Here is a 24,065-nt window from a genome sequence, read left to right as displayed (position 1 = left end):
TCAGGTGATCAACTGTCAGAATTCTTTAAATTCTCTGAGAATTTTGAAAATCCTCTTCCTGTTTGCTCAGCCAGGCATGGAGTGCTCTCAGCGAATCTTTCCAGCTGACCATGCCTCCAAGCGCCAGGCAATTCCCAGTATGGAGCAGTGGCGAGGTGCTGGACCTCACCAGTGTTTGGGAGGAGGAAGCTGTCCAGTAGCAGCTGTGCTCCAGCTGTAGGAATTACGATACCTTCGGGCAGATATCAAGGGGCATGATGTAAACGGGCCATGACCGGGAGGCACTGCAGTGCAGGGTTAAAGTGAAGGAGCTGCGGAATGCCTACCGCAAAGCCCGCGAGGCAAACAGCCACTCCAGTGCTGCCCCCATGACCTGCCGTTTCTACAAAGAGCTGGATGTGATACTTTAGGCCTACCCCACCTCCACTCCGAGTATCACCATGGACACTTCAGAGCCCAGTTCAACAAGACGGGAGGAGGAGGAGGAGCAGCAGCAAAGCGGGAGCGAGGGTGCTGAGGCGGAGGAAGACACCCTGGAATCCCTAGATGCATGCAGCCAGGAGCTGCTCTCAAGCCGGGAGAAAAGTAGCCAGTCGCGGCTGCCGGTGTTTGGGGAAGGACAAACACCAGAGGAGGTTCCTGGTAAGGGACTTTTATTTTGGGAAGGAAGTTGTTTGGTGCGGGCTGTTGGGGCGAGGAGGGTTAGGGATGCATGCATGCCTAGATGCAGAATAGGGCGTTGATGTGCTCTCTCACATCGTGGTAATCAGCCTCAGTGATCTCTCTTCAAAGGTCTCATGCAGAAGCTGGGTAATGCGCTTGCACAGGTTTCTCAGGAGAACCACTGTTGTCCTCATCCCAGTAAGGCTAATTTGTCCGTGCCACTGTGCTGTGTGAGGGGCGGGGGGACCATTGCTGCACACAGGCAAGCTGCATATGGGCCAGGGCGGAATTTGCATTGCAGTAGAAGACCCTCCCTTGCTTCCCAGGTCACCCTCAGCAGAGAGATATCTTCCAGGACGAACTCCTGTGGAAAATGTGGGGACAATGTTCAGTATAGGGGGCCCCCTGCCGCTGTTGGCTCTCCCCAAGGCACAGAAACCCAGAGGACAGTACAGCCGTGAAACAATCAGTCACGCTTGACCCTGTGCTTACTCCCCATTTTGGGGCTCCTGTGGGTTATGTGTGCTTGTGTTGGGACGGGCAAATTATGCTATTGTGTAGACTGTGCTTGCCCTTAAGTATGGGGAATCATTGCTCTGTCTGGTGTGAACAATGCTGCCTCTGTTAAGTGTTGCATTTTGACTTTACAGATGCAACCTTGAGATCTCAACTGTCCCTGTTATCACCAGCCGAAAGACTCCAAAACATCAGAAAGAGGCCACGTAGAAGCAAGGAAGACATGTTGCATGAAGTAATGCAGCATTCAAGTAATGAAAATCAAAAAGTGAAGGAGTGGCGGGACAGTGAAAGGAGGATCCACCAGCAGAATGAGGAGCACCGGCACAAAAGCGCGGTGCTCCGGCAGCAAAGCACGGATCGACTGATGAGCATAATAGAGCGCCAAGCGGACTAGATCCAGGTGCTCGTAGCCATGTAGGCGGAACACTACCGTGCCTGACCCCCCTCCTGCAGCCCTTGTCCCAAACCCTTTCCCTTGTGGCCCCATGTCACCTCCAACCCACTTTCCCCAACATCTGGGTTCTTACAGCCACCAGCTGCCTCCAACACCTGTAGCTTCACCACCCAGCCCTAAAAACTACGACCCTTACCCTCTGTACTCAACTCCCATCACCATGCAGTATAGCCATCCTGAAGTGTGCCCTTGTTGCCAAGAAGGCCAATGGCATTTTGGGATGTATAAGTAGGGGCATAGCGAGCAGATCGAGGGACGTGATCGTTCCCCTCTATTCGATATTGGTGAGGCCTCATCTGGAGTACTGTGTCCAGTTTTGGGCCCCACACTTCAAGAAGGATGTGGATAAATTGGAGAGAGTCCAGCGAAGGGCAACAAAAATGATTAGGGGTCTGGAACACATGAGTTATGAGGAGAGGCTGAGGGAGCTGGGATTGTTTAGCCTGCAGAAGAGAAGAATGAGGGGGGATTTGATAGCTGCTTTCAACTACCTGAAAGGGGGTTCCAAAGAGGATGGCTCTAGACTGTTCTCAATGGTAGCAGATGACAGAACGAGGAGTAATGGTCTCAAGTTGCAGTGGGGGAGGTTTAGATTGGATATTAGGAAAAACTTTTTCACTAAGAGGGTGGTGAAACACTGGAATGCGTTACCTAGGGAGGTGGTAGAATCTCCTTCCTTAGAGGTTTTTAAGGTCAGGCTTGACAAAGCCCTGGCTGGGATGATTTAACTGGGAATTGGTCCTGCTTTGAGCAGGGGGTTGGACTAGATGACCTTCTGGGGTCCCTTCCAACCCTGATATTCTATGATTCTATGATTCTAAGTGTAGCACTCATTGCACAGCACTCCAGACAGGAAGGCTGAGTATGATAACAGGACATATGCAAATCTGTGATTGTACCGTTCCCCACCCCCACCCCATTGCCCTTTCTGTTTCCCAAGCTGTTGTGTTTCTTTTCAACAAATGAATTTTTTGGCTTTGAAAACATTCTTTATCATTGCATTAACTAAAAGATACTTTAGCCAAGGAAAGCAACAGGCCCTGCAAGTCAGTGTATCATACAGAGCAAACACAGATTCCTACTAACATTGGAACCACTGCACTTCGCTCCTGTGCAGGGCACCAGACATTACTGGTGGCTTTCAGCCTCAAATTGCTCCCTCAATGCATCCCTAATCCTTGCAGCTCCTCTCTGGCTGTTCAAATTCAGCCTCCGGGTGTTGAACTTTCGAGTTCCATGCCTGAGTGAATTGTTCACCCTTCCCGTCACAAATGTTATGGAGAGTTCAGCAGGTGGATATAACTGCGGGGATGCTGTCATCGGCCAGGTCCAGCTTCCCATACAAAGAGCACTAGCGGCCCTTTAAACGGCCAAAAGCACACTCCACAATCGTTTTGCACTGGCTCAGCCTGTTGCTGAACCGCTCCTTGCTGTTGTCAAGGCTCCCTGTGTAGGGTTTCATGAGCCCTGGCATTAAAGGACAAGCTGGGTCTCCAAGGATCGCAATGGGCATTTCAACTTCCCCTACGGTGATCTGGGAAAAAAGTCCCGGCTTGCAGCTTCTTGAAGAGGCAAAGTTCCAAAAGATGTGTGCATCATGCACTTTTCTGGACCAGACTGCATTAATGTCCATGAAACGCCCACGGTGATCCACAACCGCCTGGAGAACCACAGAGAAATACCCCTTCCGATTAACGTACTCGGAGGCTAGGTGGGCTGGTGCCAGAATTCGAATATGTGTGCCATCTCTCACCCCTCCGCAGTTAGAGAAACACATTTGTGCAAAGCCATCCACAGTGTCATGCACGTTACCCGGAGTCACGGTTCTTCTAAGCAGGATGCGATTAATGGCCCTGCAAACTTGCATCAACACGATCCAACAGTTGACTTCCCTACGCCAAACTGGTTAGCAACCGATCGGTAGCTGTCTGGAGTTGCCAGCTTCCAGATTGCAATAGCCACCCACTTCTCCTCCGTCAGGGCAGCTCCCAATCTCGTGTCCTTGCGCTGCAGGGTTGGGGTGAGCTCCTCACACAGTCCCATGAAAGTGGCTTTTCTCATCCGAAAGTTTTGCAGCCACTGCTCATCATCCCAAACTTGCATGACGATGGGATCGCACCACTCAGTGCTTGTTTCCCGAGCCCAAAAGCAGCATTCCACGGTGGTGAGCATGTCCATGAATGCCACAAGCAAACTCGTGTCATATGCGTTACTCAAGTCGATATCATTGTAGGAGCCCTCACTGTCACTTTGGATCATAAGGAATAACTCGACTGCCAAACGTGACGTGCTGGCTCAACCCATCAGCATACTCCTCAGCAGTTCGGGCTCTATTCCCGCAGGCCAAAAGGGAAGACAGAGCGCGCAGTACAAAAAACGTTGCAAGATGGCGCCAAATGTGGGCGGAAGCACAGGGATTGCTGGGATGTGAACCAATGCGTCATGGGGCATTGGGACAGGACCCGGAATGCCTTGCACCCTCTGTCCCCTTCCCACAAGCCACAGCTCCAGAATGGGAAGAGGTGCCCTGTGGGACAGATGCCAATAATGTATTGCTCTCAATGCCGCTGCAAGTGCAGCAAATGTGGACAGACTGCAGTGCTTTCCCTACTGTGCTCTCCGAAGGCAGGTTTAACTCAAAGCGCTCTACATCCGCAAGTGTAGCCATGCCCTTACAGTGTTAAGCCACTTCTCTGGCTTTTAAAAACTCATTTGCTCACATGTTTTAACCCAGTGATGCTCAGGGTGAGGCTTGTGAACTGCAAGTGGCTCTTTAATGTGTCTCTTTCAGCTCTTTGCAGCACATGATGTTAAAACAATGTGATTTAATTATTAACCAATCTAGGTTAGGATGCTTTTACTTTTTGTTAACCAATTGTAGTTGATAAAATAATAATACTTGGTTATTTTGCTGTGAGAATAGTATATATAATATAAATAGCAAATGAAACAATGAATTCACACTACTGTGGTTCTTTTGGGTAATGCTGATTGCTAATTTGGCTCCTGAACCACTGGGGTCTGAGTATCACTGTTTCAACTATTGGCTTTTAAACACTGGTGAAGACAGGATTTAACACTTTTTTTTAAAAAAGATCAACCTTTGGGGGAGATGTCAGTGCTTGGGACTCTGGATAGAGACATGGATGAGGAAGTCAGGTTGATCTGTCATATGTGGATCTTGGAGAGCCAGTGTGTGAAGGAAAACCTACTTCTCTCCCCAGATAGGCTGCTCAATGGCAGTCTGCTAGCTAGGCTGTGACCCTCACATGTAGGAGCCAGATAATGTGAAAATCCCACTGATTTCATTTTACCAAACTAAAAAGTGCGTGTGTGTGGGATTGGACTTGCAGGCAGTGAGTATTGCAGAAGCCCATATATTACGTATGATCTTCATTGTACCTGGGATTATCACCCTTCATGAATGTGAAATTATATCAAAAAGAGTTGTTAAAGAAATAAAATAAGAAGGGTAAAACAGTAACCGAGACAAAGAACATCTCATATACAATAACCAGCTTTATAGCTGTAAACAGGGACCCCTCAGCCTTAAGTCTGATGGGAGGGTTGCTCTGTTAACAGGTGTTGATGGGGATGGGAGGGAGTGTCAGCAGGCCGTGAGCTGACAAGCAAAGCTGTAACTTGGTGCCCAGAGAGAGTGGGGAGGGGCCACTGAGGCTAAATCATGTCTACCTAGGGACTCATGGGGAAAGCCATAAGTAATACAGTGTCCTTGTAGGTACTGTAGGTTAAAAATAACAGATTCTCTAAGATCTGTGCACTGTTTGAGCAAAATGTATCATATTTTGTTCTGGAGAAAATACTCCTGTGTCACTGCGTATTGTTACTGGCTACAGGCCCCTGGAGGAGAACTTTTGTCAGGGTCCAAGTCTAGTTGGCCTGCTATGTGACGTAGTTGGCAATATGGGAGGTGTAACCCAAGAGACCTATTGGAGAGTGGTTGGATTAAGTGGTGTACTTGGGGAACTGGAAAAAGTATCTCAGACGGCACAGTCTGCACCTGGACTGTGATACCATGGTGAGAGGAGTAGGACAACTAGCTGTCCATGAGTTCATGCTGATAGAATAGCTCGCCAAAATATTAAGCCTGCAGCCATTGTTTCTTGTCACTGCAGTTAGGAAACTTGGGAATTGCCATGTTGAATCAGGCCTGTGGTCTAAATATTGAAATATCCTGTTTCTGGCAATGTCCCACGATCAAATGCTTCAGTCGGATCATCTGCCTCCCAGGGAAGTCACCTCCTGATCACTAGTAGTTAGAGATCAGTTTAAGTCCGAAGCACAATGTTTTATATCTCTTGCAAAACTCTTAAAAATATGTATTATTGTAACTAGTCTTTCTTTTTATATAGGTCAACGTCCATTCCCTCAGATACTTGTTAAATTAGGCTAGTCTTGCTTTTTGAAGGAAGTTGATGACGAGAATGTATTTAAATAAAAAAAAAATTCTTTACATAAGTGCTGTGTGATTAGTGACAGTCTTTGCTAAGGCAGAGATCTGCATGTATATTTAAAAAAAAAAAAAAAACCAAGAAAATATGGATATTGTTCCAAAACAGTGGTCCCAAATCCTGCAGTTTATCCGATAGAGTAGTTACTAATGTGTTTTGGGCTGAGTATTCTGCAGTAAATATTTTATTTTTTTATCCAACTCCCCTGTTTTTTTCAACAGGCCCTAAGCCTGGCACATTCTTTCAGCTAAAACATTTTATGCTTTCATTTCTATACGATTGATTTACCTTTTGTAAAATGTGTTCAAACTTTGGTTCTGTGTTGTTTAAAATGTCTTTCCTGTTAACCCCAGTACTTGGCAGGCCACTAGCTTTCATTGAAGAGCAGTCACCTAACTATTTAGAAACAATTTCATATTTTACATAAAGAAATCAGTCAGTGATTGTTATTTTTATAATGTTTTATTGTGTATTTCTCGAGTGCTATCCATACTGTCCCAGGGATTTGGGTTGTGAACTGACCTAGGTGAATTCCCCAGCCTATTCCTGAAATGTCTTTTATCCACAGGAGATGATGGAGTTGGAGTGAAGTGGATGCCTTTGAAAACATGTTCTGGTTTAGACAATGTTTCTCAATAGGAGAGCACAGCTTGCAGGGTGTATGGAGATCCATGCAATTGAGTTGGGGCTGATGAACTGTTCTTGGCCAAGTTTGCAGTGATCTTAGCCGTTTTTTACTAGAGCAGTAACGTTATGTGCATGAATGCTAACAGTCCAAAGTAAAATCAGAGAGTTGTCTCATGGTTTTACCTGAAACTCAAGGATCGTTTTGAGCATGGTCTGGAATCTGCCCTTTGGGAGATAGCTTTAGAAGATTTGTAATCCAGGACTGCTTCATAAACTCCACTGCTTACGCAGTGATGAAAATGAACTTTTCAAGTTTGTCTTATGCCCAATGATGGGAAAGTCCTGATGCTGTCCTGAAAGCATATTTCATCTTTTGGGATAAATAATCTCTGATTAACCAGTCAGTGAAATATGGATATCCACACATAAATATCAGGTCTTCTCGAGTGGGCTGACACTGCTGCCAGAAACTTCATGAACACTTTTGGTGTGTGGTGAGTTCAAATGGTAGAATCCATTGCTGTTGGTGTTAGTCTCTTGCACAATGTGATGTATTTCTGATCAGCTGGGTGGATTATAATATGGAAGGACGCATCCTTCACATCAAAACTCGGCAAAGCCTCAAAGAGAAATGTGATCTGAGCTAATGCACCAAGGGTGTACACTTCACCTGCAGGGGGAATCAAAACACTTAGTAACATGAATTAAGTGCCAATGCAAGATGCTGGCCTGTCTGACAGCTCTGAAGACTGATATCTTCTCTAGAATGGCATAGAAAATAGGATGGCAAGCTTAAATATTACTCTGTCCGTGTGCTTGAGCTGGAAGAGCCATCTGTAGAAATGAGGAGTGATGGCAGCTTGTAGATTCTTTCAAACTTGACAATCAGAGAAAACTTCAGAAAAGGTTACAATGCATCATGTGTACAAAAATGCAGAATAGTTTCTGGGGTGAAATAGCCTTTAATATAGATGACCACCTAGATACAGTGATTTAAAGTGAGTTGTGGTAGAATTAAATGTGATTTTGCAGCTACTTTCCTGAACAGAATGACTATAAAACTTAGTTGTCATATTGACTTTATACACTATTGCTGGCAAATGTGTAAATCTTGGTCAAAACTAGTATAGAAACTCTTACATTTTCCCTTATCCAGCTAAGCCTTTGACAGCTCACATTTCTAGGAGTGGCGGCACTTTCATTATGCTTAAGTGTGACAGATGTCTGCTCCCACTTTCTTTCCCCAGTGGTATGTCATACTAGGGATGTAAATATCGTTAAAAAAGTTAACTGTTTAAAGGATTAAAATTATATCGTTGAACTGGTTAATCGATTCAAGGGAGAGGGCCTGGGACTGCTTTGGCCTGCCCGCCCACCTGGGGCTGGGGCTGGGGCTATTCCAGTTGGTCCGGGGGTTAACGGTTAGGGTGGGTTAATGGTAAGTCTAATGCTTACCGTTTAACATTTAATATTTTACATCCCTATGTCATACCAAAAAACAATCTGAAATCCCAGTCTCTTCTTTTTTCTACCATCTGTATATTGCAAAGTTATATGATGGAAAGGAGACAGGATGGCCTTTCAAAACTGATACAGTAGTTGGCATATTAATGTATTTTTAGCTATATAAACCAATACATACTATCCATGAGGAAAATTGCATGAGGCTACATTGAGTTTTGGTGATGGAGGTATGTGACAGTTGTAATTACTTAACTTCCATTTTAGCTTTTTTAAACTAATTGCAGACTTTTTCTTCTAGGGCAAGCAGCGTTGTAGACTTGATGGCGAAGAAAATAATGGACAACATTGCACTTCCAGTTCAAGTGATTACAGTGACCCAGTGTACAAAGAAATTGCTGTGACCAATGGTTACATTAATAGAATGAGTAGAGATGAGCTCAGAGCTAAACTTGCAGAATTCAAACTTGAAACCAGGTAAGATTTAGTTATAAGCCTGTTAATCATTTCTGAGAAGGACTGCCATGGCATTTTCTTGATTCCATTTGTAAAATTGCTGTAGTAAAGTAGGGAAAGTCTTCTGTAATCTGAATATTAATTTTAAAAATATTTATCTTAAGGTTTTCTATAATCCCATCTCCATAGTATCTAAGTGGTAAATGTAACCTCTATTATCAGACAGCATTTTTTTAAAAAAGAGACTCTTGGTGAGACCTACACATAGTTGTGTAAAGCCGGCAGGTATAGCACATTTTGGTGAATAACCCTTGTTCCCATAACAGTGCTGTCCTAATCATTGATGTTTATTCATAAATTAGATAGAAAGATCATGTAAATTATAAGGTTCTTAAGAGATGTTTTCTGTCATCTTTTCAAAGAAAAAGAACTGTGTTAATTTTAAGGATTCTAAAATAATCTTTCAAAACATTCATTGTTTAGAAAACTAATTTAAAATGTCCTTATTATTTATATTGTAATACTACCTAGGGATCCCAACCATAATAAGGCCCCATTGTACTAGGCATTGAACAAACACAGATTAAGAAACAGCCCCTGCCACGAAGAGATTATAATCTAAATAGAGAAGATAAAGTGTTGCAGGCATATAACATACAATCAAGTGAACAATGTGATGTTTTCTGGCATCCTGTTGGTTCTGTGCCGTGTGTATGGTGGTGGGGGGAATGTTTGGTTTTTTTAAATGAGGCTGTGATGGAAGGGAATTAGTTAAACAAAGCGTGAAAGGGACAGGTGATAGGGGAACACAGAAGACAGGTGGAGTGAGGCTGAAGCGAGAGAAAGTTTAGAGTAAAAAGTGAAAAAAGCAACCAGACTCTGAAAAAATCATTACTGTCCAAAAGTCCCAGCTGCTGCTGCTTTTCTCTGCTCCTGTTGGCTGTGTTTCTGGGTGGCCTTCCCTCAACAGTTTTTGTTCCCCAGTCTTACATGGTTAGGGCCCATGGATCTTGGAGTGAGGAGGTCTCCCCTACACAGTTCAGGGTTCGGGAGTACTGAGAGGGATAACACCAACTGTGGCTTGGTTCCCCTACCTCTCTCTCCCTAATGGTGCTACTGCGCCTACTTGCTTCTGCTGCTGCCAACAGATATTGCCTGGATATTATCTTTTAAATTGCACTCCATAAAGAGGGTCTTTGAGGCTCTTGAAAAGTACAAAACATAAAGTATGCTTAATTTGGAAGGCAGGAAAACTGGAAAATGTTAATGACGGTATTATTAATTTTATTGCTTTTCTATTTTAAAGATCACTTGTAAAGGAAATTTTTTTAAATTGAATTTTTTTCTTTATGACAAAGGGTTGAAAGGATTTTTTAAAGGGTTGTTTTCTGCTTGCTTACTACTTTTTGAAATGCATGGAATGTAAAGTTTTCAGAGTAACAGCCGTGTTAGTCTGTATTCGCAAAAAGAAAAGAAGTACTTGTGGCACCTTAGAGACTAACCAATTTATTTGAGCATGAGCTTTCGTGAGCTACAGCTCCGATGAAGTGAGCTGTAGCTCACGAAAGCTCATGCTCAAATAAATTGGTTAGTCTCTAAGGTGCCACAAGTACTCCTTTTCTTTATGGAATGTAAAGTTTGTCTTTCCTGATTTTGCTGGGGGACCTCCAGGTGATTTCAGTGATATTTACTGTGAGATCTAGCACTGTAATTAAAGGGGTGAAGGTACTGAATCTTAAAAAAAAAAAAAAAAAAAATTAAAGAATTCCATTATCCAAATAGTAATTAGTCATTCACGTTAAAAGGTGTTAATGAAAAAAAACAAATTTTAAAGTCTAACTAAAAAAATCCCTTTCCTTCTGAAATAGTGAACTTTAACTCTCTTGACTCTTGTGATTTCATCACTTAATTACAGGTTTCAGAGTAGGAGCCGTGTTAGTCTGTATTTGCAAAAAGAAAAGGAGTACTAGTGGCACCTTAGAGACTAACCAATTTATTTGAGCATAAGCTTTCGTGAGCTACAGCTCACTTCATTGGATGCATTCAGTGGAAAATACCTTTTCCACTGAATGCATCCAATGAAGTGAGCTGTAGCTCACGAAAGCTTATGCTCAAATAAATTGGTTAGTCTCTAAGGTGCCACTAGTACTCCTTATCACTTAATTAGTTCTTCAGACACTGTAGAGTCTTCCCGCTAAGATAAGATCTGAATTCCTAACTTAAAAAGAAAAAAGCAGGAGGAAAAACATTGTAAACAATCCAGAAAAAAGAAAGTACAAGACTAATTATTTTCTTTTGCACATTATCTTTAAATCTCTGTTTATGTGGAACCAGTGATGCATTTTCTGACATAGCTGGCAGCAGGGTGTGTCAGCATTTCCAATATATACTTTCAATTTCAGGGGTCTTTTAAATTCGCTGCAGAATTTTTGACTCTGAAGATCCGTATTGAAGTAACTACTCTGAAAAGTGATTTTCTGAAAGTGGTATCATTGGGTCTCAGTGGCTTCTAGCGCACATCTGTAGTCTTTTATTTCTTTCCTAACTGCCAGCTCTGCAAAACTAACGTGGAATTTAAAAGTCAAGCTGTTTTTTTTTTTTCTGGCTTATGCATCACCAACAAAGATTCTACAATCAGAACAATCTGTTGATGCAAAAAGAAAAGGAGTACTTGTGGCACCTTAGAGACTAACCAATTTATCTGAGCATAAGCTTTCGTGAGCTACAGCTCACTTCATCGGAATAGTTGAAGTTTCGGGAAACAAAACAAATATATATTTTTTTTTAATTTTGAGTAATACACTAGAGGTATTTGTCAGTGACAGTGGCTCACCCCCTCAGTGTGGATGACCAGGGAAATACACAGAACAATAAACAGAAGAATATATACAACTTTAAAAATTAATAAGGTCTTTGGTATAAAGAAAAGGACATATGAGTCTAAAGTAAAAAGACCGGCTAACCTATTGAGGTGGGCTTTAAACTAGGTTAGAAGGGTCAGGTGACCAAAGCCCACAGGTAAGTCTATAGCTCAGTGGTTTGAGCATTGGCCTGCTAAACCCAGGGTTGTGAGTTCAATCCTTGAGGGGGCCATTTGGGATCTGGGGCAAAAATTGGGGGGGATTGGCCTTGCTTTGAGCAGGGGGTTGGACTAGATGACCTTCTAAGGTCCCTTCCAACCCTGATATTCTATGATCTGTGAAACCTAGGAGAAGGTTTGGAATTTGGGGGGGAGCATGGGCTGTTATAGCAGGGATAAAGGAGAGACAAGACAGAATGGGGCGGGAGGGGGGAAATCAAATCAGTATTTTAGATGTCTGTATACTAATGCTAGAAGTATGGGGAATAAGCAGGAAGAACTCAAAATGTTCGTAAATAAGCACAACTATGACATAGTTGGCATCAGAGAGACCTGGTGGGATAATATGCATGACTGGAATATTGGTATAGAAGGGTACAGTTTGCTCAGGAAGGACTGGCAGGGGAAAAAAGGGAGGAGCTGTTGCCTTATATATTAAAAATGTATATACTTGGACTGAGGTTAAGATGGAAATAGGAGACAGACTTGTTGAATGTCTCTGTGTAAGGATAAAAGGGGTGAAGAAACAAGGGTGATGTCCCGGTAGGGATCTACTACAGACCACCTAACCACTTTACGACACTTGTTTCGTCTACAATGTGCAGGGAGAACAGCACACATCACATACTGAGCCTCAGCCAATCACTGATTTTACTGTTCAAGCTTTCTGATTGGCTCCCATCCCCGGGCTCAGCCAATCAAAAACAAGCGGCAAGGCTACCTGGCAACAAGCTAGCCTGGCTGAGGAAGCCAATCAAACAAGAAGAGACTGCAAGGGACCCCCTTCCAGCTCCATTCATTATAACATGACCACAAAGTTATTTACAAGCAACTCGGTAAAAAGCAAGCCCAGTTCTGCATAGTATGTTGTTGGCAGTCTGAGCAGCTGCCTGCCTGGCTGTCTGCCCAGCCTGTCTCCCAACATTGAACGCATTGCATCTGTGAATAGGGGCATATCCAACACGTACAGTTGCTACAGAGAAATTTACAAGGAGAAGAGGGAACATCTGTCCAAACTTCCTTGGATACTTTAAGACTGCAAGAAGACTCCAGAGAAACCTGGAGCCCAGGCTTCAGAGAAGCCCCCAGCCAAGAGCCCTTCAAAAAGTTCTGGAAAGTCAAAGCATATGTGATTAGTCATCTATAATTCTTTTAGTACACATTATTATGGGTTATTGTGGTGAAAATAGTGCATCAAGCCTTGGTTCAGGAACCAGTCCCCCCTTTAAAACCATTGATTCCTATGGGAAAAGCAGTTTCGACTTACGTTTCAACTTACAACGCAATTCTGAGGAACTAATTGTTTTGTAAGTCTGAGATTCCCTGTACGACATCCCCGCCAGAGGGGTAGACTTCCTCTTCTCCGACTGGTGTCCTAATTCCTTTGTGGTCGACACTGCTAATCAACACGGAAAACAACAACAGTTTAGGTCAGTGGTCTCCAACCTTTTTACGCCCAAGATCACTTTTTGAATCTAAGGGCAACCCAAGATCTAACCCGCCCCTTCCCCATAGCCCCACACCCTCCATCTCTTCCCCCCCACTCCACCTCGGTCGCTCACTCTCCCACACCCTCACTCACTTTCACCAGGCTGGGGCAAGGGGTTGGGGGTTCGGGAGCAGGTGTGGGCTCTTGGCTGGGGCCGAGGGGTTCGCAGTGTGGGAGGGGGCTCTGGGCTGAGCCTGGGGCAGGGGGCTGGGGTGGAGGAGGGGGTGAGGGGTGCAAGCTCTAGGAGGGAGTTTGGGTGCAGGAGGGAGCTCCGGGCTGGGGCACAGTGTTAGGGTGCAGGAGAGGGTACAGGGTACTGGCTCTGGGAGGAGGGTCAGGGCTGGGGCAGGGTGTTGGAGTGCAGGAGGGGGTATTGGGTGCTGGCTCTGGGAGAGGGCAGGGGTAGGGGGTTGGGGGACAGGATGGGGGGCAGGGTACTAGCTCTGGGAAGGGTTGCAGGGGTGGGGCTTGGGGTGCAGGAGTGGGTTCAGAGTGCAAAAGGGGGCATGGGGTGCTGCCTCTGGGAGGGAGCTCAGGGCTGGGACTTGGGGTTCAGGAGGGGGTTTGGGGTGCAGGAGGGGGTTTGGGATGCTGGCTCTGGGAGTGGGCTCAGGGTGGGGTTTGGGGTGCAGGAGGGGGTTTGGGATGCTGGCTCCAGGAGAGGGCTCAAGGATGGAGGTTGGGGTGCGGCCTTCTGCCAGGCAGCACTTACCTCTGGCAGCTCCTGGTCGGTGGTGGGTGCAGCAAGGCCAAGGCAGGCTCCATGCTTACCCTGGCCCCACACCACTCCCCGAAGGGGCCAATGCGCACCTGGGGGACGTGGCTCCGTGCACTGCCCCTCTCTGCAAGCACTGCCCCTGCAGCTCTCCCAGCCAATGGGAACTGCGGGGGCGGTGCTTGCAGGCAGGAGCAGTGTGTGGAGGGAGAACCCCAGCTGCGGGGTGGTGCTGGCCACTTTTGGGAGCAGTGTAGGGCCGGGGTAGGCAGGGAGTCTGCCTTAGCAGCAGCCGCAGTACACTGCCGGAGATCACGATCAACTGGGAGATCCTCTAAGATCTACCAGTCGAGTGCGATTGACTGGTTGGTGATCACAGGTTTAGATCGTCCCCACAGGACAAGGAACACACAAGGATTGACCTCTTCAGACAAAAAATTTATTCCTTGGTGACGCTACAATTTAGGTTTCAGAGCGGTAGCCGTGTTAGTCTGTATCAACAAAAACGATGAGGAGTCACCTTGTGGCACCCTAGAGACTAACAAATTTATTTGAGCATAAGCTTTCGTGGGCTAAAACCCACTTCATCAGATGCATGGAGTGAAAAATACAGTAAGCAAATAAATTTCTCTAAGGTGCCACAAGGACTCCTTGTTGTTTTTACAATTCAGAGTCACCAACTATTCTGCTTTATTAGCTAAATATGGTTATGATAAATATGATGAGCTCTTTCACTGAGGAGCTTCCAGAAGAGAAACCAGCACATTTTAAGGCTATTCTAAATGAGAGCCAACTTGTTGCTTGAACAGCCCTCCAAGCATCCTGGGACGTAGCAGATACGACAGCTATAACCATGGCCACAGCCATGGTTATGCAGCGAGCACCCTGGTTACAATCATTTGGCATACCTGAAGAACTCCAAACCAAAGCCAAAGACCTACTTTTCGACCGAGAGAAACTATTTTAAACCAAGACGGATAAGGTGCTCCACTTGATGAAAGATTCTAGAGCCACTCTTCGCACTTTGGGGATCTACACTCCACCTGCAAAGAGAAGATGCAAAAGTCAAAAACTGTTGAGGGAGGGCCACCCAGAAACACAGCCAACAGGAGCAGAGAAAAGCTCCAGTTTTTGCAAAGATGATAATGTTGGCAGCGACCGAGACCACTTCAGTCTCAACCCTTGACATCTCAAACGGCTGCACCCAAACAACAGTTTTGAAGTTTTTGTCTAGGTTCTGAACAACCTCCTTCACCCAATCTGTCCCCATGCTTTGGTCATCGCCTTCGCCCATTGTACCATATCTGTGCATCAATAACCACGGACCAATGGGTGTTAGAGATTGTTCAGTCAGGCTATACCATCCATTTGGGGACGGGATAGCTCAGTGGGTTGAGCATCGGCCTGCTAAACCCAGGGTTGTGAGTTCAATCCTTGAGGGGGCCATTTAGGGATCTGGGGCAAAAATTGGGGATTGGTCCTGCTTTGAGCAGGGGGTTGGACTAGATGATCTCCTGAGGTCCCTTCCAACCCTGATATTCTATGATTCTATGATCCCTTTTACCTCCCGCCCACCTACCCTACCCCCATCCCTGTCCATCTTCAGGGACCCTTCTCACAAGCACCTGTTACAACAAGAAGTTGATCATGTTCTACTACTAGGTGCCGTAGAACATATGCCTTCGCAATACGTGGGGAAGGGGTTTTACTTCCACTACTTCCTGACCCAGAAGAAGAATAGGGGATGGAGACCTATGCTGGACCTCAGGAAGCTCAACAAGTTTGTACAAGCTCAAAAGTTCAAGGTAGTCATACTGAGTACGGTACTTCCAGCACTGCAAAAGGGGGACTGGTTTTCAGCCCTCGACCTCCAAGATGCTTATTTTCAAATTACTATAGAATCATAGACTATCAGGGTTGGAAGGAACCTCAGGAGGTCATCTAGTCCAACCCCCTGCTCAAAGCAGGACGGATCCCCAATTAAATCATCCCATCCAGGGCTTTGTCAAGCCTGACCTTAAAAACTTCTAAGGAAGGAGATTCCACCACCTCCCTAGGTAACGCATTCCAGTGTTTCACCACCCTCCTAGTGAAAAAGTTTTTCCTAATATCCAACCTAAACCTCCCCCACTGCAACTTGAGACCATTGCTTCTTGTTCTGTCAGCTGCTAGAACTGAGAACAGTCTAGAGCCATCCTCTTTGGAACCCCCTTTCAGGTAGTTGAAAGCAGCTATCAAATCACTCCTCATTCTTGTCTTCCGTAGACTAAACATCCCCAGTTCCCTCAGCCTCTCCTCATAAGTCATGTGTTCCAGTCCCCTAATCATGTTTGTTGCCCTCTGCTGAACTCTTTCCAATTTTTCCACATCCTTGTAGTGTGGGGTCCAAAACTGGACACAGTACTCCAGATGAGGCCTCACCAGTGTCGAATAGAGGGGAACGATCACGTCCCTCGATCTGCTGGCAATGCCCCTACTTATACATCCCAAAATGCCATTGGCCTTCTTGGCAACATGGGCACACTGTTGACTCATATCCAGCTTCTCGTCCACTGTAACCCCTCGGTCCTTTTCTGCAGAACTGCTGCCTAGCCATTCGGTCCCTAGTCTGTAGCGGTGCATGGGATTCTTCCGTCCTAAGTGCAGGACTCTGCACTTGTCCTTGTTGAACCTCATCAGATTTCTTTTGGCCCAATCCTCCAACTTGTCAAGGTCCCTCTGTATGCTGTCCCTACCCTCCAACATATTTACCTCTCCTCCCAGTTTAGTGTCATCTGCAAACTTGCTGAGGGTGCAATCCACGCCATCCTCCAGATCATTTATGAAGATTTTGAACAAAAGAGGCCCCAGGACCGACCCTTGGGGCAGTCCACTTGATACCAGCTGCCAACTAGACATGGAGCCATTGATCACTACCCGTTGAGCCCAACAATCTAGCCAGCTTTCTATCCACCTTATAGTCCATTCATCCAGCCCATACTTCTTTAACTTGCTGGCAAGAATACCGTGGGAGACCGTGTCAAAAGCTTTGCTAAAGTCAAGGAACAATACGTCCACTGCTTTCCCTTCATCCACAGAGCCAGTTATCTCGTCATAGAAGGCAATTAGATTAGTCAGGCATGACTTGCCGTTGGTGAATCCATGCTGACTGTTCCTGATCACTTTCCTCTCCTCTAAGTGCTTCAGAATTGATTCCTTGAGGACCTGCTCCATGATTTTTCCAGGGACTGAGGTGAGGCTGACTGGCCTGTAGTTCTCCGGATCCTCCTCCTTCCCTTTTTTAAAGATGGGCACTACATTAGCCTTTTTCCAGTCGTCCGGGACCTCCCCCGATCGCCATGAGTTTTCAAAGATAATGGCCAATGGCTCTGCAGTCACATCCGCCAACTCCTTTTGCACTCTCAGATGCAACACATCTGGCCACATGGATTTGTGCTTATCCAGTTTTTCTAAATAGTCCCGAACCACTTCTTCCTTCACAGAGGGCTGGCCACCTCCTCCCCATGCTGTGCTGCCCAGTGCAGTAGTCTGGGAGCTGACCTTGTTCGCGAAGACAAAGACAAAAAAAGCATTGAGTTCTTTAGCTTTTTCCACATCCTCTGTCACTAGGTTGCCTCCCTCATTCAGTAAGGGGCCCATACTTTCTTTGACTTTCTTCTTGTTGCTAACATACCTGAAGAAACCTTTCTTGTTACTCTTAACATCTCTTGCTAGCTGCAACTCCAGGTGTGATTTGGCCTTCCTGATTTCACTCCTGCGTGCCCGAGCAATATTTTTATACTCTTCCCTGGTCATTTGTCCAATCTTCCACTTCTTGTAAGCTTCTTTTTTGTATTTAAGATCAGCAAGGATTTCACTGTTAAGCCAAGCCAGTCGTCTGCCATATTTACTATTCTTTCTACACATCGGGATGGTTCGTCCCTGTAACCTCAATAAGGATTCTTTAAAATACAGCCAGCTCACAGAGAATACACCTCGCTCACAGAGAATACCTGCGGTTCACAGTAGGACAAGAACACGTCCAGTACAGAGCACTACCATTCAGCCTAGCCACTGCACCAAGTCTTTTCTTCAAAACCATCCTGGTAGTAGCAGTACATCTACGCAAACAAGGGATATTGCTCTTCCCATACCTGGACCATCGGCTTCTCAAAGGCCCAACTTGGCAAGAAGCACTGGACACAGTCCAGACAACGATCACTCTATTCAGGGATCTAGGGCTACAGAAAAACAAAAGAAAATCTACCCTAATCCCTGTTCAACAGCTGGACTTCATTGGGGCACATCTCAACACCATAGAGGCCAAAGCATCCCTACCACAGCACAGATTCACAACACTGATAAACCATATCTCAGAGGTCAGAGTCAGCCCCCAAAGACTGGCCTATACACGTCTGCAACTGCTCGGACACATAGCAGCCACAGTGTTTGTGGTGCAATAGCAAGACCACATATGTGTTGCCTACAGGGCTGTTGACCTCTTGATTTGTAACATGGCAGTTCTCAGCTAGCAACTCCCCGTACAGTGGTTTTAAAAATAATTTTATTAGAAAATAAAAGCTCTCTCCAGTTTTTAACCTTCTGCCATTATAAACATTATCCGAATTAAAAAGAACAGGAGTACTTTTGGCACCTTAGAGACTAACAAATTTATTAGAGCATAAGCTTTCGTGGGCTACAGCCCACTTCATCAGATGCATAGAATGGAACATATAGTAAGAAGATAGATAGATAGATAGATATATACACGCACACATATACAGATAAGTTGGAAGTTACCATACAAACTGTGAGAGGGTAATTAGTTAAGATAAGCTATTATCAGCAACAGAAAAGCTTCAAAAACAGACTCCAAGGAGAAACTGCTGAGCTTGAATTAATATGCAAACTAGATACCACTAACTTGGGTTTGAATAGAGACTGGGAGTGGCTGGGTAATTACACATATTGAATCTATTCCCCCCCCCCCCTTAAAGTATCCTCACACCTTCTTGTCAACTGTCTAAATGGGCCATCTTGATTATCACTACAAAAGTTTTTTTTCTCCTGCTGATAATAGCTCATCTTAACTAATTAGCCTCTTACAGTTTGTACGGTAACTTCCAAGTTATCTGTATGTATATATATATCTTCTTATTATATGTTCCATCCTATGCATCCGATGAAGTGGGCTGTAGCCCATGAAAGCTTATGCTCAAATAAATTGGTTAGTCTCTCAGGTGCCACAAGTCCTCCTGTTCTTTTTGCAGATACAGACTAACACGGCTGCTACTCTGAAACCTGTCATTATCCAAATTGCCACTGACTTCAAGGGTACAGGATCACAGCATTAAGGTTTTTCAAAATACTGAAAAGTAAATCATTCTACTTTAGGATCATTTAGCTGTTTTGAAGATAAAACTAGATTGCATAGTGACTTTGTGCATCATTTATGACTCTGTTTTGAATAAGCAGAAGTAGATTTGGCTTCATTTCTGGAGTGATGAAGCAGTTAATATGAACAAAATTGGATTGGAATGTGAGTTCTAATACCTTGTCTCATTCCTTTACAGGGGAGTGAAAGATGTACTGAAAAAGAGATTGAAGAACTACTATAAGAAGCAGAAGCTGATGCAGGAGCCCAGTAATGGAGACAGTTACTATGATTACATCTGTGTTATTGACTTTGAAGCAACCTGTGAAGAGGACAATCAGCCTGAATTTACACATGAAATAATTGAATTTCCTATTGTTTTATTAAATACTCGTACCCTAGAAATAGTAAGTGACCTACTTGCTTTGCCTCGTGTGCTCATTGCTTCAAAGAGTAAGAACTGATCAGTTTTTAAATAGTTACAGAACTTGGAGTTTAAAGGGACACAGCTAACATGAAATATAGTCAGTTTTTCTTTATTTAAAAGAGAGAGCGTCAGGAATGATATTTGCTTCTGCATTTTTTATTTTTTATTTTTTTTAAAAAGACCAGATTTGAAGTTGACCATGTTCCTTAAACAATTATACTTTGCATTTTTATATCTGGGTAATAAATTCACTACTTGGTTCTTCTGCCCTTGTTTGGTTTCCCATTTTTAAAATGTCTGTTTTTCTCCAAAGTCCACGGAAACAGGAGAAACAGTGCTCTCAAATGCATAAAATAATTTTTTTTCTTTTTTTCCCCTTAATCGTTTTTTTTTTCTTTGCCCAGTTATGGTAATCTTGGAGCTAGTCTATATTAGAAAACTTGTACTATTTGTAATTAAGTCAATTTAATATCAATCTAGTTTCACCACTGCACATTTTCTAAAATGGACGAGGTCTTAATTGTATGCTGAAAATTGTAGGCAGAAATGTGACTTAAGTAGATGTTGCTGTATCTTTGTGTATACCTCTGTCCAGTTCAACCAACAGTCATTTAGAATAGAGTCCTCAAAATCTTCCCATGTTGACAACGTCCCTTAAGATCTTCTCTATCTTCAGAGAGACAAAACTAGAATAATACCTGGTGGTGTATATGGTGGTCTAGATCCTCAGAGTGATGTTCACTTAGCTACCTGATAGGATTGTATGCAGTTTAGTTAATAGTTCCTCATCTATAAAATAGGGATACTTAAAACAGATTAAGGGACTTGCTGAAGGCCTCACTGCCAATCAGAGCTAGGTTTAGGAGCCAGGAGTTCTTGGCTTCCGGCCCTGAGCTCAGTTCATTACACCAACTCCAAGATAGGCAGCATGTTCCTAAACATGGAGATTTCTTCAGTTTGACTTTCTTATAGCGCTGGTCAGAGATTAATCAGTAGTGTTATGTCTTCACTGCAGAGTTAACTCAGATAATCAGCACCCAGGTTAGCTTAGCCTGAGTATAAGCAGCAACACTGCAAAGCCACACCTTCATTCAAAGCTATACCTTCATTAGTGCTGCACTAACTGGGGTCCCATTTTTCTTTATGCTGTAGTAAGTTGAGCTGATCTGATTCTTTCCCAGTGAATTGTGGGAGAACTTCTTTCCTTTTGGGCACACAAGTGAATGTGGGGAAGGCACTGGAGTATTAATAACGTTTTAATGGTTTAGCCTGCATTCTCACTGCAAAGTGGGTGGGTTACAAACCCAAATGAAATCCTCACTCCATCTTTAGCATGTACCCCAGGATGAGCCAACCAGTTCAGGTTGAAAGCACCATTAATTTTGGGTCAGAAGTCTTTGTGTGTGGATGGACTCTGGATGAGGAGTAACACCTGAATAAGAGCCCAGGTTCACTCTGCAGTGAAGGCAAATGTTTGTTACCCTGTTGGGACCCCAGTGCATAATCTCTAAGGCCTGGACTACACTTAAAACCTTAGCTGCTATAGCTATGTTGTTACAGGTATGATTTTATTTATTTATTTTATTTATTTATTTTTACAACATAGCTACCAGTAAAACTCTAATATATATTCAGTTATACTGGTATGAGCTTTCCTATACTGAGAGAATTGTATCCACACTAAAGAGTATTTTGGTATAGCTAACTGGTATAACTACACCAGCAAAACTGGCTAGCGTTCGTAAGGTGGTCTACTTCATATGGCCCTACAGAAGTTAGTTGTAGCCAAAGATTAACTTTTGGGCCTTCCATTTGATGGTGTGCAAAAGAGAAAGGATCATGCGGTTAGCAACATGATGAAACCCAGCGTATATATGCATCTCAGCTGATAGATATATCAGGAAGCTTTAGGAACAGAGGTCATCCAACAATCAAATCATATCACATCAGAGTGCAGCCCATGGCTTCCCTGTAACTTCAGTTGATGAAGGAAAACAAGCAACTCCTAGTCATCTATCAAAGATGACGCATGGAAGAAAATATATTTATGTGGATTTTATTTTTGATAAATGGTTTTTACCTTGGAACAGTATATCACAAAATTTTTGTAGTCATTTATTAATTGCATTATTGCAGTCCCATTTATTTGGTAAACTTCAAATGATGGACAATGGCTAATAAAGAGGGCTCAAATATGAATATTATCTGGCTGTTTGCTAGTTAACCATTCTTTTCAGGCACAAGGCTAAAATCCTATGAAATCTGACTTGTGATTGTATGTTTCTCCATGTCACTGTAAAACATTTGACTTTTTTATCTCCTCTTGTAGGAGGATACCTTTCAACAGTATGTGAAACCAGAGATTAATCCCCAGCTTTCAAACTTCTGCATCAATCTGACAGGAATCACTCAGGTAACATCTTCAATATCTATGAGTCCAGATACAGGTATGAATGAAAAGGTTACATTTTGTCAAGGTTTTTAGACTTAAGTTTCAGTGATTGATTTTAGGGCTTACCGGTACTTTCCTGATTTTCTTCCCCTCCCTTCTCCGTCTCACCACTTAATTTCTTTCTGAATCAGTCCTTCAAACAGCAAAGTTGGGAGCTCAGAGGAGAAGCACAGATTTATTCCAAGTCCAAATATATGCAAACCTGTGCAGATAGCCCAAGGATTACTTGACTGTTAAGAATTAAATCTTTGCTCTTTTTGCTTGAAGATTGGTTTTTAAAAGAGTTATACTTAGGGGAATTGGAAATGGAGACTTACAAGAATAATACAGCTTTTAAAGTAAGTACAGTTTAAGGCCTAAAACCCTTAAAGTCCTTAATAGTTTTCTTAGGCCTTGTCTACACTTCACCTTATAGCGGTGAAACTTTCTCGCTCAGGGGTGTGAAAAAACACCCCCCCGAGCGATGCAAGTTTCAGCGCTGTACAGTGGCAGTGTAGACTGTGCACCAGCACTGGTTGCTACTCCCCTCATGGGGGTGGATTGGTTTTTTTTCACAGCGCTGGGAGTGCTCTCTCCCAGCCCTGGTGCTGCGACTACACAGCCATGTTAAAGCCAAGAACTCATCATATTTTGACTAGTTTGGATTAGTTCAGGAATGATGTAATGAGCCAAGTTTCTCCACTTTACAAACCAGCTTAAAACTACTATGGACTGTTCTCAGTGTAGATGCTCAGTCTGTCTTTGGTGTATAGACTGAGGTATTGTTTCTGATTTCTGTGTTCAGACCTCATGAGTGTGTACATTGATGAACATCAAAACTTGCTGCACTCATAGTTGTGTTTTGGTTTTTGAAAGAAGGGAGTTTTCTGGTATCTGTTTTTACTTCCAACAATAAAGATTGTGCATTAGTGATAATTCCTTTCTAATGGCTGGACGTGGATCCTCTATAGCTGCCAGTGTCCTGCCAGCCCAAAGAATCTTAAATGGTTGCAAGATGAGTGGTAGTGGTTGTGGACTAGGAGACCCAGACTTCTGGGTTTTAGTTTAAGTTCTGTCACTGGCTAACTGCTTGACTTACTGCAAGTCACTTAAGTCCAGATTTTTAGAAGTATTGCAGTGTTGTTTTCAGTGTTGCAATGCCTAACTGATTTAGGAGCCTAAATTGACTGTCAATGGGATATAGGTTCCTAAGTGTCTAAATCACTTTAAAAAAAGACTTAGGCTGCTAAATCAACTAGACATTTTAACAGTGAGTGCAGCAATGCCTCAGTATCTTTAAAAATCTGGGCTCTAAGGTCTGATTTTCATCCCCACCCTCCCCATAGGTGGTGGTAATTGGATCTGTGAGTACTTACCACCTATGAAAATCAGGCCCTTAAGCTCTCTTTGTCTCTGAAACTGGGATAATGCGTAGCCACCTCAGAGGGGTTTTGTGAGCCCCTCTTTTGTTTAAATGTTTTTAGTTTGTTGGAAGTATGTAGTGTTAGTTCCTGTTTAACTGTAATGTCTTACGCTACACATTTTCTTTTAGAAAACGTACCTGACTTCTGTTTTTATGTATTCTCAGGACCACGTAGACAAAGCTGATGCATTTCCTCAGGTTCTACAAAATGTTGTAGAGTGGATGAGACAGAGAGAGCTGGGAACCAAGTATAGCTATACCATATTGACTGATGGGTATGTCTCGGAAAGCAGGGTGCAAATTTTATATAGTAACCTTTCAAATGCATTTTAAAACTGCAAAGCAATTCTTAGATTAATCTACTTTTTGTAACCAGTATTGCCAAAATTAGAATATAACATTGGCCCTAAGAGCACACTAGAGTACTTTTTCATTTGGGCTATAGTTCTGACAATGAAATTGAGTAGGAACTAAAGCTTGAATCCACTAGGTGGCA

The 24,065-nt window shown here is 43.7% G+C and overlaps 1 protein-coding gene across 2 annotated transcripts in view; it reads left to right on the top strand.

Moving 5' to 3' along the window:
* Window positions 1-24,065, top strand: part of ERI1 (exoribonuclease 1) — a 31,244-nt gene that overhangs the window by 1,564 nt on the left and 5,615 nt on the right. Inside the window, exons 1-5 of one of the 2 annotated variants that reach the window (XM_073340172.1) lie at window positions 6,687-7,229; window positions 8,498-8,673; window positions 19,488-19,695; window positions 22,045-22,128; window positions 23,735-23,844. In XM_073340172.1, the coding sequence (XP_073196273.1) occupies window positions 8,621-8,673; window positions 19,488-19,695; window positions 22,045-22,128; window positions 23,735-23,844 (455 nt within the window). In that variant the 5' untranslated portion in view covers window positions 6,687-7,229; window positions 8,498-8,620. Of the gene's footprint in view, window positions 1-6,686; window positions 7,230-8,497; window positions 8,674-19,487; window positions 19,696-22,044; window positions 22,129-23,734; window positions 23,845-24,065 lie in introns of those variants that run through there. The other variant, XM_073340171.1, reaches the window with a different exon arrangement.

Source organism: Lepidochelys kempii, chromosome 4 (genome assembly GCF_965140265.1).
Source record: "Lepidochelys kempii isolate rLepKem1 chromosome 4, rLepKem1.hap2, whole genome shotgun sequence".
Lineage (NCBI taxonomy): Eukaryota > Metazoa > Chordata > Testudines > Cheloniidae > Lepidochelys > Lepidochelys kempii.
The sequence above is the reverse complement of the archived record's forward strand: the minus strand, read 5'-3'. Positions and strand labels throughout refer to the sequence as shown.